This window comes from Oncorhynchus tshawytscha, linkage group LG13, assembly GCF_018296145.1.
Source record: "Oncorhynchus tshawytscha isolate Ot180627B linkage group LG13, Otsh_v2.0, whole genome shotgun sequence".
In the NCBI taxonomy this organism is placed as follows: Eukaryota; Metazoa; Chordata; class Actinopteri; order Salmoniformes; family Salmonidae; genus Oncorhynchus; species Oncorhynchus tshawytscha.
The window spans coordinates 12,201,369-12,218,090 of record NC_056441.1 but is presented as its reverse complement, the minus strand read 5'-3'; the positions used below and the strand labels follow the sequence as shown (position 1 = coordinate 12,218,090).

The 16,722-nt window shown below is 42.6% G+C and overlaps 1 protein-coding gene across 11 annotated transcripts in view; it reads left to right on the top strand.

Annotated features, from left to right (window-relative positions):
• LOC112245979 (focal adhesion kinase 1) overlaps positions 1-16,722 on the top strand; it is a 203,041-nt gene that overhangs the window by 166,371 nt on the left and 19,948 nt on the right. For 9 of the 11 annotated variants that reach the window (XM_042295177.1, XM_042295174.1, XM_042295172.1 and 6 more), the window contains 11 exons: positions 524-621; positions 1,019-1,103; positions 1,668-1,768; positions 2,003-2,118; positions 2,330-2,430; positions 3,286-3,375; positions 3,975-4,179; positions 7,918-8,029; positions 11,188-11,274; positions 15,447-15,584; positions 15,792-15,923. In XM_042295177.1, the coding sequence (XP_042151111.1) occupies positions 524-621; positions 1,019-1,103; positions 1,668-1,768; positions 2,003-2,118; positions 2,330-2,430; positions 3,286-3,375; positions 3,975-4,179; positions 7,918-8,029; positions 11,188-11,274; positions 15,447-15,584; positions 15,792-15,923 (1,265 nt within the window). Of the gene's footprint in view, positions 1-523; positions 622-1,018; positions 1,104-1,667; positions 1,769-2,002; positions 2,119-2,329; positions 2,431-3,285; positions 3,376-3,974; positions 4,180-4,483; positions 4,587-5,860; positions 6,005-7,917; positions 8,030-11,187; positions 11,275-15,446; positions 15,585-15,791; positions 15,924-16,722 lie in introns of those variants that run through there. The other 2 variants (XM_042295178.1, XM_042295180.1) reach the window with 2 other exon arrangements.

Below are 16,722 nucleotides of genomic sequence, written 5' to 3'. Positions count from 1 at the left end.
GGTTTATTTGAGATCAGTGTGGAAGAACTTGACTGGCCTGCACAGAGCCCTGACCTCAACCCAATCAAACATACTTTTCGGGATGAATTGGAATGCCTACAGCGAGCCAGGCCTAATTGCCCAACATCAGTGCCCGACCTCAACATCTTGTGTAAAGCCTCCCCAGTAGAGTGGAGGCTGTTATAGCAGCAAAGGGGGGACCAACTTCATATTAATGCCCATGGTATTGGAATGAGATGTTCGACAAGCAGGTGTCCACATACTTTTGTTCATGTAGTGTATATATATATATATACAGTATTTAATAGAGTACTACTGTCTACTGCAGTCAAAATACAGCCAAGGCTTCTTGCTGTTATGATTAACAACCAAAATGACCTCATCAGCTCCTCCTGGCTTGGGTTACCCATCCATCTGTGGCTTTGCTCACACACGTACACAAACGCACACACCCACACCATACCAAACCGAACCACACTATACCACACCACACAACTAACAGGGGTCATCTTTCCCTCCCCAGCCAGGGACTATGAGATCCAGAGAGACAGGATAGAGCTGGGACGCTGCATCGGAGAGGGACAGTTTGGAGACGTCCACCAGGGAGTCTACAACAGCCCGGTAAATAGTACCGTAACAAGTATATAGTATTGGATAAGTACAGAACCAGGCAGAAGTGTGGACACACCTACTCCTTCAAGGGGTTTCCTTTATTTGTACTATTTTCTCAACAACAACAAAAACGTGTTAAAATAAATAAAGAAAACCCCTTGAATGAGTAGGCGTGTCCAAACGTTCGACTGGTACTGTATATAGTACATAACAAGTAAATAATACTGTATCTGTCTGGCTAAATGCAGACGAAGCATCTCTCCTCTCCCCCTCAATCCCCACGTGTTCCTCTCAATTTTACCCGACTGTAACCATCTAGCTAAACGCATCTCTCTTCTCATTTATATCTTCAATATTGTCTTGTACATAAACTGACCCAATGTTTTGTCTTGTGTCTGTCTTCCAGGAGAATCCCACTCTGAACGTGGCCATTAAAACGTGCAAGAACTCCACATCGGACAGCGTGCGTGAGAAGTTCCTTCAGGAAGCATGTGAGTGTGCTGAAATGTGGTGTAAGCTAGTGCTGTGTCACTGTAATGGGACCGATGGTGATTGCAGCTGCTGCTGGTTGCCATGTATGCACACACACACACAGTCACACACACACACACACACACACACACACACACAAACACTGCCTGATGGTAGTCTCAGGTTGCTTTGCTCACTGTGTTTGCAGTGTTCCCAGGCAGTTGAGGAAGGAATATGTTGTATTTAATGAAGCTGGTAACTGTAAACATTGGCTTTGTCCTAAATTTCACCCTAGTGCCCTATGTAGGGAATAGGGTGCCATTTGGGATGTACTATAGGGAATAGGGTGCCATTTGGGATGCAAATTGACAATATTTGTGAACTAAGAGCAGTGACATTTGAGTCTGTGTTAGACCTATCCCAGGGAGCCTTTCTCTGTTCCTTTGAAAATGCTCAATGAAATGTTTTTATTTTATTTATGTTTTTGGGGGTGGGGGTAATCAAATGTTAGTCTACATCTTTCCACTCGAGTTCTTAACTGTTTGGTGAAATCCTCACACCTCTTTGTGATGTGTGTTCCTCAGTGACCATGCGTCAGTTCGACCACCCCCACATAGTGAAGCTGATCGGTGTGATCACAGAGAACCCAGTGTGGATCATCATGGAGCTGTGCACGATGGGAGAGGTGAGGCGTCCTGGGGGTTGGGTTGACAGTGAACCATACAAACACAGAGTATGTTTGTTTTGATAGATAGGCTACGTACAGTATGCAGAGGTGTTGTTGGAGCTCTTGTCATTCTTGTAATAGATGAGAGATCCCAGAAGACAGAAACACGTTTGGAAACAGTTTCCTCTGTCGTCCACCTATCTCTGGAAAAAAAAAAGAGGATTAATCTCATTGACGTTTTTCATCTTACAGTTGAGGTCCTTTTTACAAGTAAGGAAGTACAACCTGGACCTGTCAACGTTGATCCTGTTCTCACACCAGCTCAGCACAGCCTTGGCCTACCTGGAGAGCAAACGCTTTGTCCATAGGTAAGACCACCACCCATGTTATCCTGCTATTTAGGTTGATGTAGACACTTTTTAAGATTATGTTAAGCTTTCATTTTCTAATATATTTATTTGTGCCACGCTGTCAATATTTAAGTATTCAATGTACGGTCTGCAGAATTCCAGAATATTTCCAAAATCCCCAGGTTTTCTAGAATTGCTAGTTAATATCTCTTTGTGTGTACGTCTCCAGGGACATTGCTGCCAGGAACGTGCTAGTGTCTTCCACAGACTGTGTGATGCTGGGAGACTTTGGCCTCTCGCGTTACATGGAGGACAGCTCCTACTACAAAGGTACAAACCTGTTTTATAAGGTCTCTGGTACGAACCTGTTTAATAAGGTCTCTGGTACAAACCTGTTTAATAAGGTCTCTGGTACAAACCTGTTTAATAAGGTCTCTGGTACGAACCTGTTTAATAAGGTCTCTGGTACGAACCTGTTTAATAAGGTCTCTGGTACGAACCTGTTTAATAAGGTCTCTGGTACAAACCTGTTTAATAAGGTCTCTGGTACAAACCTGTTTAATAAGGTCTCTGGTACAAACCTGTTTAATAAGGTCTCTGGTACAAACCTGTTTAATAAGGTCTCTGGTACAAACCTGTTTAATACAGTCTCTGGTACAAACCTGTTTAATAAGGTCTCTGGTACAAACCTGTTTAATAAGGTCTCTGGTACAAACCTGTTTAATAAGGTCTCTGGTACAAACCTGTTTAATAAGGTCTCTGGTACAAACCTGTTTAATAAGGTCTCTGGTACAAACCTGTTTAATAAGGTCTCTGGTACAAACCTGTTTAATAAGGTCTCTGGTACAAACCTGTTTAATAAGGTCTCTGGTACAAACCTGTTTAATAAGGTCTCTGGTACAAACCTGTTTAATAAAGTCTCTGGTACAAACCTGTTTAATAAGGTCTCTGGTACAAACCTGTTTAATAAGGTCTCTGGTACAAACCTGTTTAATAAGGTCTCTGGTACAAACCTGTTTAATACAGTCTCTGGTACAAACCTGTTTAATAAGGTCTCTGGTACAAACCCACTGACTTCCAGGCTGAGGATTTTTGCACCATCTGCTGGTTGTGAAAGCCATTGCAGGACGTCTACACGCTGAAGCACACATATGGGTTTTGTCTCAACGTCCAACCTTTTTTCAGCTTCCAAAGGGAAACTTCCAATCAAATGGATGGCTCCAGAATCCATCAACTTCAGACGCTTTACCTCAGCCAGCGATGTGTGGATGTTTGGTGAGTTTGGCAGCTGCAGATGACACACATCTAGCTATCAACTCCTGTATGTTCGTGTCTGTCTCTGTCATATATATAGCCGGTCCTTACAGTCTTTCCCCCCTTCCCACCCCTCTCCTCTCTCAATCCCTCGCCTCCCCTCCTCTCCTCCACTTCTCTCCTCTCCTTCTCTCCTTCCCTCTCCTCCACTCCTCTCCTCTCTCCTTCCCTCTCCTCTCCTCCCCACTCCTCTCCTCTCTCTGTTCCTCCTCTCCTCTCCTCCTCTCTCCTCTCTCCTCTCCTCCTCTCTCCTCTCTCCTCTCCTCTCTCCTGCACTCCCCTCCTCTCCTCCCCACTCCTTTCCTCTCTCCTCTCCTCCCCACTCCTTTCCTCTCTCCTCTCCTCCCCACTCTCCTCCTGCCCTCCTCTCCCCCTCTTCCCCTCCTCTCTTATATCTTCTCCTCCGCTCTCCCCCTTCCCTCTCCGCCCCTCTCCTCCCCTCCTGTCTCCTTCCCTCTCTCCTCCTCTCTCCTCCCCTCTTCTCTCCTCTCCTCCCATCCTTCTCCTCTTCTCCTCTCCTCTCTCCTTCCCTCTCCTCTCTCCTCCCCACTCCTCTCCAGGTGTGTGCATGTGGGAGATCCTCATGTACGGTATCAAGCCCTTCCAGGGCGTGAAGAATAACGATGTCATCGGGCGGATAGAGAACGGAGAGCGTCTGGCCATGCCTCACAACTGCCCCCCCACCCTGTACAGCCTGATGACCAAATGCTGGGCCTACGACCCCAGCAAGAGACCCCGCTTCACAGAACTCAAAACCCAGCTCAGGTCAGTACCTCTGAGGGGAGAAGTTCAGGGGTCGGAAGTGCATTGTTTTCCTTTACAATCCTAATGAATAAGATTACTGGGACAGGGAGGACCTGATCCGAGATCAGCACTCCTACTCTGAGATGCTGCATTACTGTAGGCTCTGGTGAAGTATATGCCTCAGGATAAAAGGTGCCTTTAAGCACAGATCTAGGATCATCTTAACCTACCTATTCCTAACCATAACCATTAGTAGGGGGCGAAAAAACGAATCTGTCTAGAAGAAATGCCTCATACGTGCTTGGCGGTGTTCTTTCCCACACAGTATCCCTGCTCTATAACTCTGGAAGAATGATGTTGGGGAGGCAGGAAGCCTAGTCGTTAGAGTGTTGGACTAGTAACCGAAAGGTTGCTGGATCATATCCCTGAGCTGACAAGGTAAAGATCTGTCGTTCTGCCCCTTGAACAAGGCAGTTAACCCACTGTTCCCCGGTAGGCCGTCATAGTAAATAAGAATTTGTTCTCCCTTGAACACTGCAGTTAACCCACTGTTCCCCGGTAGGCCGTCATAGTATATAAGAATTTGTTCTCAGCTGATTTGCATAGTTAAATAAAGGTTCAAATAAATGTTCCACATTGCTACACAAGAGGTCACTGTTTCATGTATTAGTGTAACTTCAGTAAATTTAGAGACAGAGTGGTCTCAGCTACTTAAGTTATCATTCAAATAAGAGTGGGGTTCCCGAGTGGCGCAGCAGTTTAAGGCACTGCATTGTGCTAGAGGCGTCACTACAGACCCTGGTTTGAACCCGGGCTGTATTACAACCGTCCGTGATCAGAAGTCCCATAGCACAATTTGGCCCACTGCTGTCCTGTTTAGGGGAAGGTTTGGCCGGGGTAGGCCGTTATTGTAAATAAGAATTTGTTCTTAACTGACTTGCCTAGTTAAATAAAAAAATAGAAAGAGGCAACAGGTCGATGCCATATTCCCAATAGAGACTATGAATTACCAGCACACAATGCACTTCAATGGGCTATCTATGTCAGTCAAATCCATGGTACGTGGATGAAGTGTGATGTACATAGATCTTTTAGACTAGCTGAAGCAAAGCCACATTAGAGGGTGTGTGTCGGTACATTTCTGTGGGTAGTCCTCGTCAGCGTCCCAAATGGCACCCTAATCCCTATATAGCACACTACCTTTAGACTAGAGCCCTATAGGCCCATTTGAGATGCAGCCCTTGTGTGGTGGATTCATTGCCTTACCTATCCCATGGGCCCTTGGCCTTAGTATGTCATTCAAATGTATTTATAAAGCTCTTCTTACATCAGCTGATGTCACAAAGTGCTGTACAGAAACCCAGCCTAAAATCCCAAACAGCAAGCAATGCAGATGTAGAAGCACAGTGGCTAGATGGCTGTCTGTCCGTCGATAAAGTCCTAGAGTATGTGAGAACCTGTCTGTCCATCCGTCCGTCCGTAGAGGATGTGAGCTATTCTATTTCCTGTTAACTTTCCTTTGAGATACGTTTTGCTACGGTGTGCCTTAGTGAACACAACCCTGGTAGCTAGTTCCACAGCATCATACTTCCCAGTCAATCCAGTCCAGTGGTACGCTGGCTGATAGAATGACTGGCCAGGGGCCAACCACAACAGGCTGCCCATGCAGGAGGAAGGAGGTGGAGCTGCTGGCTCTGATAAAGAGAGTTTATTGCAACAGTACAGGACTTTCACACACACTGCTGCGGATATGACTGGGGAGCTGGTGGTTCATCATGGTTGTGATGTGATTGGATGCACATGGGCTCTGAGGCATACACATGGGAGATGAGCATTTTCCTGAGAGGTAAATTAGACATTCACGTTACTGGTGGATGAGAATGATTGAACTTGGATAATACATTTAGTAATAGATACAGATAATGGATAATATTTTTGGTAATAGATACAGATAATGGATCATATTTTTGGTAATAGATACAGATAATGGATAATATTTTTGGTAATAGATACTAATAATGGATAACACATTTGGTAATAGATACTAATAATGGATAACACATTTGGTAATAGATACTAATAATGGATAACACATTTGGTAATAGATACTACTAATGGATAATACATTTGGTAATAGATACTAATAATGGATAAGACATTCGGTAATAGATACTAATAATGGATAACACATTTGGTAATAGATACTAATAATGGATAACACATTTGGTAATAGATACTAATAATGGATAATACATTTGGTAATAGATACTAATAATGGATAATACATTTGGTAATAGATACTAATAATGGATAACACATTTGGTAATAGATACTAATAATGGATAAGACATTTGGTAATATGATACTAATAATGATACTAATAATGGATAACACATTTGGATAATAGATACTAATAATGGATAACACATTTGGAGGTGGATACGAATAATGGATAACACATTTGGTAATAGATACTAATAATGGATAATACATTTGGTAATAGATACTAATAATGGATAACAATAATGGATAATACATTTGGTAATAGATACTAATAATGGATAACACATTTGGTAATAGATACTAATAATGGATAACACATTTGGTAATAGATACTAATAATGGATAACACATTTGGTAATAGATACTAATAATGGATAATACATTTGGTAATAGATACTAATAATGGATAACACATTTGGTAATAGATACTAATAATGGATAACACATTTGGAGGTGGATACAGATAATGGATAAGACATTTGGTAATAGATACTAATAATGGATAACACATTTGGTAATAGATACTAATAATGGATAACACATTTGGAGGTGGATACAGATAATGGATAACACATTTGGTAATAGATACTAATAATGGATAATACATTTGGTAATAGATACTAATAATGGATAACACATTTGGAGGTGGATACAGATAATGGATAATACATTTGGTAATAGATACTAATAATGGATAATACATTTGGTAATAGATACTAATAATGGATAACACATTTGGTAATAGATACAATGGATAATTTGGATAATACATTTGGTTTGGTAATAGATACTAATAATGGATAATACATTTGGTAATAGATACTAATAATGGATAACACATTTGGTAATAGATACTAATAATGGATAATACATTTGGTAATAGATACAGATAATGGATAATACATTTGGTAATAGATACTAATAATGGATAATAATACTTTGGAATAATACAGATAATGGATAATATTTTTGGTAATAGATACTAATAATGGATAACACATTTGGTAATAGATACAGATAATGGATAATACATTTGGTAATAGATACTAATAATGGATAATACATTTGGTAATAGATACTAATAATGGATAATACATTTGGTAATAGATACTAATAATGGATAATACATTTGGTAATAGATACTAATAATGGATAACACATTTGGAGGTGGATACAGATAATGGATAATACATTTGGTAATAGATACTAATAATGGATAACACATTTGGTAATAGATACTAATAATGGATAATACATTTGGTAATAGATACGAATAATGGATAACACATTTAGAGGTAGATACAGATAATGGATAATAAATTTGTCTTCTGTTACAACTGAAGCAGAGAGGTGTCTGTGATAACTAAGAACATAATATTTAAAGTGTTTTGTGTATGTTAATTGTGTAGCAACCCCCTCCACTGTATCCCAGTCTGTGTTATGACTGTATGATAAGCTGTTGTGTGTTCTCTGCAGTACAATCCTGGAGGAGGAGAAGGCCCAGCAGGAGGAGAGACTGAGGATGGAGATGAGACGTCAGGTCACTGTGTCCTGGGACTCAGGGGCCTCTGACGAGGCCCCCCCTAAAGTAAGAACCCTAATCCTACCCCCCCTAAAGTAAGAACCCTAATCCTACTACCCAAAGTAGGTTAGGAAAATGTTCTCCTGCTACCAAAAGTCACTTGTATCAACGTGGCATGTTGTTATGGAGTCCCATCGGTGGACATTGAAATCAGTGCTGGTCTGGACCCCACCCCAAAAATATTTTTACAAGACATACGGACAAGACCAAAACAAGACGTTGGCGTAGGGCCATTATTCAGTACTTTGAGAGTCACTTACAGGAATTGCTTAATGTAAAGCTGGTGTTGATATTCACCCCTTCTCCTCTTTAAAGGGACAATCCATATGTTTTGTAGAAATACAAATAGCCATGTCTATGAAGTAATAGCCAGGGCCCGGTTCCCAGATGGCGATGGAACTTAAGCTTATGAGTGTTCTACGGCTGCACCATCGAGAGCATCCTGACCGGTTGCATCACCACCTGCTATGGCAACTGCTCGGCATCTGACCGTAAGGCGCTAGGGAGGGTAGTACGTATGGCCCAGTACATCACTGGGGCCAAGCTTCCTGCCATCCAGGACCTATATAATAGGCGGTGTCACAAGAAAGCCCATAAAATCGTCAGAGACTCCAGTTACCTAAGTCAGAGACTGTTTTCTCTGTTACCGCACGGCAAGCGGTACCGGAGTGCCAAGTTTAGGACCAAAAGGCTCCTTAACAGCTTCTACCCCAAGCCATAAGACTGCTGAACAATTAATCAAATGGCCACTGGACTATGCTACTTGCTGTTTATTATCTATGCATAGTCACTTCACCCCTACCTACAGTTGAAGTCGGAAGTTTACATACACTTAGGTTGGAGTCATTAAAACTTGTTTTTCAACCACTCCACAAATTTCTTGTTAACAAACTATAGTTTTGGCAAGTCGGTTAGGACATGTACTTTGTGCACGACGCAAGTAATTTTTCTAACAATTGTTTACAGACAGATTATTTCCCTTATAATTCACTGTATCACAGTTCCAGTGGGTCAGAAGTTTACATAAGTTGACTGTGCCTTTAAACAGCTTGGAAAAATCCAGAAAATGATGTCATGGCTTTAGAAGCTTCTGATAGGCTAATTGACATAATTTGAGTCAATTGGAGGTGTACCTGTGGATGTATTTCAAGGCCTACCTTCAAACTCAGTGCCTCTTTGCTTGACCTCATGGAAAAATCTAAAGAAATCAGCCAAGACCTCAGAAAATCAATTGTAGACCTCCAAAGTCTGGTTCATCCTTGGGAGCAATTTCCAAACACCTGAAGGTACCACATTCATCTGGACAAACAATAGTACGCAAGTATAAACACCATCGGACCACGCAGCCGTCATACCGCTCAGGAAGGAGATGCGTTCTGTCTCCTAGAGATGAACGTACTTTGGTGCGAAAAGTGCAAATCAATCCCAGAACAACAGCAAAGGACCTTGTGAAGATGCTGGAGGAAACAGGTATAAAAGTATCTATATCCATAGTAAAACGAGTCCTATATCGACGTAACTTGAAAGGCCGCTCAGCAAGGATGAAGCCACCCCTCCAAAACCACCATAAAAAAAACAGACTAGGGTTTGCAACTGGACATGGGGACAAAGATCATACTTTTTGGAGAAATGTCCTCTAGTCTGATGAAACAAAATAGAACTGTTTGGCAATAAGGACCATCGCTGTGTTTGGAGGAAAAAGGGGGAGGCTTGCAATCTGAAGAACACCATCCCAACCGTGAGCACGGGGGTGGCAGCATCATGTTGTGGGGGTGCTTTGCTGCAGGAGAGACTGGTGCACTTCACAAAATAGATGACATCATGAGGATTGAAAATTATGTGGATATATTGAAGCAACATCTCAAGATATCAGTCAGGAAGTTAAAGCTTGGTTGCAAATGGGTCTTCCAAATGGACAATGACCCCAAGCACACTTCCAAAGTTGTGGCAAAATGGCTTAAGGACAACAAAGTCAAGGTATTGGAGTGGCCATCACAAAGCCCTGACCTCAATCCCATAGAAAATTTGTGGGCAGAACTGAAAAAGCTTGTGCGAGCAAGGAGGCCTACAAACCTGACTCAGTTACACCAGCTTTGTCAGGAGGAATGGGCCAAAATGTACCCAACTTATTGTGGGAAGCTTGTGGAAGGCTACCCAAAATGTTTGACCCTAGTTAAACAATTTAAAGGCAATGCTTCCAAATACTAATTCAGTGTATGTAAACTTCTGACCCACTGGGAATGTGATGAAAGAAATAAAATCTGAAATAAATCATTCTCTCTACTATTATCTGACATTTCACATTCTTAAAATAAAGTGGTGATCCTAACTGGCCTAAGACAGAGTATTTTTGTTCGGTATACAATAGACCAACATAGCTATTGTAGTAGAGGAATGCTGTGTGCTGGAAAACCTTGGTAGAGCCTGAGTGGAGTAGGCATTGTGGTGCTCGTGTGAATGTCCTTTCTTTATCAGCTTCAAACCAATGCATACTCACATAAAACTTTAGTTTTTCGTTTTTAATAGTTTAGCTACTAGTTTGTGGGATTCAACGTCTGTGTTTTTTATGTGTAATGATTGTATTTTATCCATAAATAGTTTCCTCATCTAAGAATAATAAAGCTTTCTTATCTGATTTTATCTCTGGATATGGGATACAGCGCCATCCTATGGTTGGAGATACATGTCAAGCATGCCATTGTGTACAAGATTTCTACAAAGGATAGCTTGGTGCTTTGCATCTAAAAGTCAATTAAGACTGGGGTTATAGTGTAAACATATTTCTGAGGTGTCCTAGTAGTTAGAGCGTTGGCCCCAGTAACCAAAAAGTTGCTGGATCAAATCCCCGAGCTGACAAGGTAAAAATCTGTCGTTCTGCCCCTGACAACGTCAGTTAACCCACTGTTCCCCGGCCGTGGATGTTGATTAAGGCAGCCCCCGCACCTCTCTGATTCAGAGGGGTTGGGTTAAAAGCAGAAGACACATTTCAGTTGAAGGCATTGTTGTACAACTGACTAGGTATCCCCCTTAGATATTTTAGGTAGCTTGATACAATGACTCTCATTCCCTGTCCAATAGATGGGGATCACAACCTGTAGAAAGTCCATCTATCCCATGTGTACTTACATGCTTACTGCATGATCTGTCACCCCCTCTCTGAGCAGCCCAGCAGACCTGGTTACCCCAGCCCTCGGTCTAGTGAAGGATTCTACCCCAGCCCTCCGCATGCTGGACAGCTCAACCATTACCAGGTACTATACTGTACTATACTACTGTACTATACTAGTGTAGTATACTACTGTACTATACTATAACATACTATGCTACTATACTACTGTACTCTACTATACGACTTTACTATACTACTATACTGCTGTAGTATACTACTGTAGTATACTACTGTACTATACTGCTATACTACACTGTACTATGCTATAATATACTATACTACTGTACTCTACTATACTATACTATGATATACTATACTAACACACTTTTAACACAGAGAATGAGTGCCGATAGACATGGCAGCTCTGCTTCTAGCTCCGAAGCATCTTTACAGTATTTTGTCTTTTTGTGTGTTATTTCTTACATTACTAGCCCATAATGTTATTTGTGTCATTACATACATCCGGAAATAACTTTTGGATATCAGAACGGCGGTAACTCACCAGCATTACGACCAGGAATACGACTTTCCCGAATTGGGTTCTTTGTTCATACCCCCCAGGGCAATTGAACTCATCCCAGAGGTTGCTCCAAGACGCCAACGTCGGAGAAGAGATATTCTGAGTGGACTTCTAGTCTGACTCAGGAGGCGTGCACACCATCCACCGCTTGCGAGTATATTACTTGCTAATGTTCAGTCTCTGGATAATAAAGTAGACGAGCTCAGGGTGAGGATCTCCTTCCAAAGAGACATCAGGGGCTGTAACATACTCTGTTTCACAGAATCATGGCTCTCTCTCGTGATATACTGTCCCCGTCCATACAGCCAGCTGGGTTCTCAGTACATCACGCAGACAGGAATAAAGAACTCTCCGGGAAGAAGAAAGGCAGTGGTGTATGTTTCATGATTAACTACTCATGATGTGATTGTGATAACATACAGAAACTCAGGTCCTTTTGTTTGCATGACCTAGAATACCTCACAATCAAATGCAGACCGTATTATCTCCCAAGAGAATTCTCTTCGGTTATAGTCACAGCCGTGTATATTCCCTCTCAAGCCGATACCACGACGGCCCTCAAGGAACTAACTGGACTTTGTGCAAACTGGAAACCACATCCTGAAGCCGCATTTATTGTAGCTGGGGATTTTAACAAAGCATATTTGAGGAAAACACTACCAATGTTCTATCAACACATTGACTGTAGTACTCGTGCTGGAAAAACGCTGGACCACTGTTACTCCCCCTTCCGGGATGCCGACAATAAAATACCAAATATGATTGAATACAAACAGTGTAGTTATTTCCTCCGTAAGGTAATCAAACAGGCAAAAAAGTCAGTGCAGAGACAAAGTAGAGATGCAATTCAACGGCTCAGACACAAGACGTATGTGGCAGGCTCTTCAGACAATCACAGATTACAAAGGGAAAACCAGAGTCTTGCTCCCGGACAAGTTAAACACCTTCTTCGCCCCACTTTGAGGATAACACAGTTCCACCGACGCGGCTTGCTCCCAAGGACTGTGGGCTCTCGTTCTCCGTGGCTTACGTGAGTAAGACATTTAAGCGTGTTGCTGACGGCCCAGATGGCATCCCTAGCTGCGTCCTCAGAGCATGCATTGACCAGCTGGCGGGAGTGTTTACGGACGTATTCAATCTCTCCCTATCCCAGTCTACTGTCCCCACATGCTTCAAGATGTCCACCATTGTTCCTGTACCCAAGAAGCTAAGATAACAACTAAATGCCTATCGCCCCGTAGCACTCAATTCTGTCATCATGAAGTGCTTTGAGAGACTAGTCAAGGATCATATCACTTCTACCTTACCTGTCACCCTAGACCCACTTCAATTTGCTTACCACCCTAGTAGATCCACAGACAATACAAGCACCATCACACTGCACACTGCCCTAACCCATCTGGACAAGAGGAATACTTATATAAGAATGCTGTTCATTGACTATAGCTCAGCCTTTAACACCATAGTACCCGCCAAGCTCATCATTAAACTCAGGGTCCTGGGTCTGAACCCTGCCCTGTGCAACTGGGCCCTGGACTTCCTGACGGGCCGCCCCCAGGTGTTGAAGGTAAGAAACAACATTTCCACTTCGCTGATCCTCAACACAGAGTCCCCACAAGGCTGCGTGATCAGCCCCCTTCTGTACGCCCTGTTCACCCATGACTGCGTGGCTACGCACGCCTCCAACTCAATCATCAAGTTTGCAGATGACACAACAGTCAGAGGTCTGATTACCAACAATGACGAGACAGCCTACAGGGAGGAGGTGAGGGCCCTGGCGGAGTGGTGCCAGGAAAATAACCTCAATGTCATCAAAACGAAGGAGCTGATCGTGGACTTCAGGAAACAGCAGAGGAAGCACGCCCCTATCCACATTGACAGGACCACAGTGGAGAAGGTGGAAAGCTTCAAGTTCCTCTGCGTACACATCATTGACAATCTGAAATGGTCCACCTACACAGACAGCGTTGTGAAATGGTCCAACCACAGGAGGCTGAAGAAATTTGGCTTGGCCCCTAAGACCCTCACAAACTTCTACAGATGCACAATCGAGAGCATCCTGTCTTGCTGTATCACCGCCTGGTACGGCAACTGCACCGCCCGCAATGGCAGGGTTCTCCAGAGGGTGGTGCGGTCGGCCCAAAGCATCACCGGGGGCACACTGCCTGTCCTCCAGGACACCTACAGCACTCGATGTCACAGGAAGGCCATAAAGATCATAAAGGACATCAACCATTTGAGCCACAGCCTGTTCAACCCGCTATCATCCAGAAGGCGAGGTCAGTACAGGTGCATCAAAGCTGGGACCGAGAGACTGAAAAACAGCTTCTATCTCAAGGCCATCAGACTGTTAAATAGCCGTCACTAGCCGGCTACCACCCGGTTACTCAAGCCTGCACCATAGAGGCTGCGGCCCAATATAGTGTACATAGACATGGAATTACTGGCCACTTTAATAATGGAACACTAGTCAGTTTAATAATGTTTACATATTGCTTTACTCATTTCATATGTATATACTGTATTCTATTTGACTGTATTTTAGTCAATGCCACTCCAACATCGCTCGTCCTAATATTTATATATTTCTTAATAACATTATTTTACTTTTAGATTTGTGTATTGTTGTGAATTGTTAGATACTACTGCACTGTTGGAACTAGGAACACAAGCATATCGAATACACCCGCAATAACATCTGATAAATATGTGTATGTGACCAATAACATCTGCTAAATATATGTATGTGACCAATAACATCTGATAAATAAGTGTATGTGACCAATAACGTCTGATAAATATGTGTATGTGACCAATAAAATGTGATTTGATCTACTGTGTATCACCCATAGAATTAGAATGGGGTTCCACGTCTCTTCTATTAATTCTATATCTGTGGTATTACTGTTTATTACTTTATACCGTTACCATTAAATATCAGAACCATTTCCATTGATAATAAGGTACTGACAATACTGGTTTAGTAAATGTATTTAAATGGAGCTGTCTTCATGAATATTTTTCTATCTACTTGGCAGTGGTTTGGTTCTTACTAGCTAGTGGTGTGTGGAGGGTGAGAACGTGATCAACTTTAACATCTGACGTAAAATGGTGAATTTATGGCGACCTGACTTGCTTGCCCTCTCTCTTCCCATGGCAGCTGAGCTGAAATAGTGAATGCATTGAGAATGAGAAATTAATATCTCCCCAAACTAAGTTATTTTACAGCACCTCAGCTCCCCGTAATACATTGCTGACAGCGGGAATTTCCTGTAACACTTTTTCAAACTGCTGGTATTGTTGACTTAAGGCTGATTTCATCTGCGGAAAAATCCACTCTCAGATTCTGTTGTTATCGCGCTTGACTACGTTATTGCCTTAAAAGGCGTTCTGTGTGCCGGTATGCATATTTATAGGTTATTGTCTTTTATTTTCAGGTCAGTTATTTTTAGGATGTTTATCAGCCCAGTTCTAATGTCACATGTCACACACAGGCCATGTCAGCCATGTATGTGGCTCAGATATACATTAAGTCCCATAGGTCATTGTGTCTGGAGGGCAGATAATGAGGTACTGCGTTATACTGAAAGCTAAGTGTTTCTCTGTCCCCTGAAATGCTAACTGGGGCCTATGTTATATGATGAACAGCCTCACAGACAATACTTTTGTATCATCACAATCCTCTCGCCAAACAAAATGGGGTTTTCACCTGTCGTCTGTCCTACCATATCCAGGTTGGGTACCCAGGCCCTCATGGCATTCCCGCTATGCCCAGTGGAGGGTACTCTCCCCAGGCCGGTGTTCTGGACCCTCAGGAGGCCTGGAACCACCACCGACCAGGAGACGTCCCCATGTGGTCCCCCAACATGGAGGTGAGAGAGAGCTCCACAAAAATATACACGTGTACTGTCCTTACTGTGGTTCTGCCAATTGTATTCAGGTGAAATTGCTGAATTTCATCAGCTATTTTCTGAGCTTGGTACATCTCTAGCAATCACAGATGAGGCTCATTACTAATCCACTGTCCTCTCTACCTCCCTCTCCCTCAATCCCACTCTGCCTGTCTTTCCCTCTCCCAGGACGGAGGTGCGTTGGACATGCGTGGTCTGGGCCAGGCGCTGCCCCCCCACCTGATGGAGGAGAGGCTGATGATACAGCAGCAGCAGATGAAGGAGGACCAGCGCTGGTTGGAGCAGGAGGAGTGCTTCCTGGTAAAGCTTACCGTATGCTTCCCAGTCCAAACACTTTGTGATGTTTTTATCCATTTTGGTCTTCGGCAGGTTTTTTTGAGGCTGGTCGATCGCACAACATTTTTTTATTGAGGCTTATCGGAGCTTGGTAGCTGAAGTTTACGCCCCTTCGTCAGTGATTGGTCAACAGTAGGGATTTGTCAAATTAAATGTTTGTTGTCATTCAACGACAGAAGACTAGTTTTCATGCACATTTTTTCACTTATGAAATACTGCACCAAACATTAGTTAGATGTAAAATTGCGCAACTAAGTCCTCCTCTACAAAAATATCAAAATTAAGGAGAGATTTCTTGAGTTGTGTTTGATTCATTCTGACTATTTTGAGAAAGCGGTACTTGTCTCAAAAGGTAACATTGCCGCTTTTTTCTCGTTTTTCAAACTGTATTTTAAGTTCACTCTGCCTAGCAATCAGCCTTCTGAATTGATCTAGTGACACCAGAACATCACATTCATCAGTAATAAGGTCCTCAATCAGCCTTGTGAATTGATCTAGTGACACCAGAACATCACATTCATCAGTAATAAGGTCCTCAGTCAGCCTTCTGAATTGACCTAGTGACACCAGAACATCACATTTATGAACATTTAGTTGATTTTTCCAGAAATAAGGTACAAGAAACTAAAAATGGATTCACCTAATTCAGTAGAGACAAGGAATTTAAAAAGTTAGCAATCCCTGAGACCGGGGGCTGGTAACTCATAAGTCTACAGTTTAGTAATGGTGTTAGGTACGGTGGGAGTTTTTGTAAAAGGGCTTT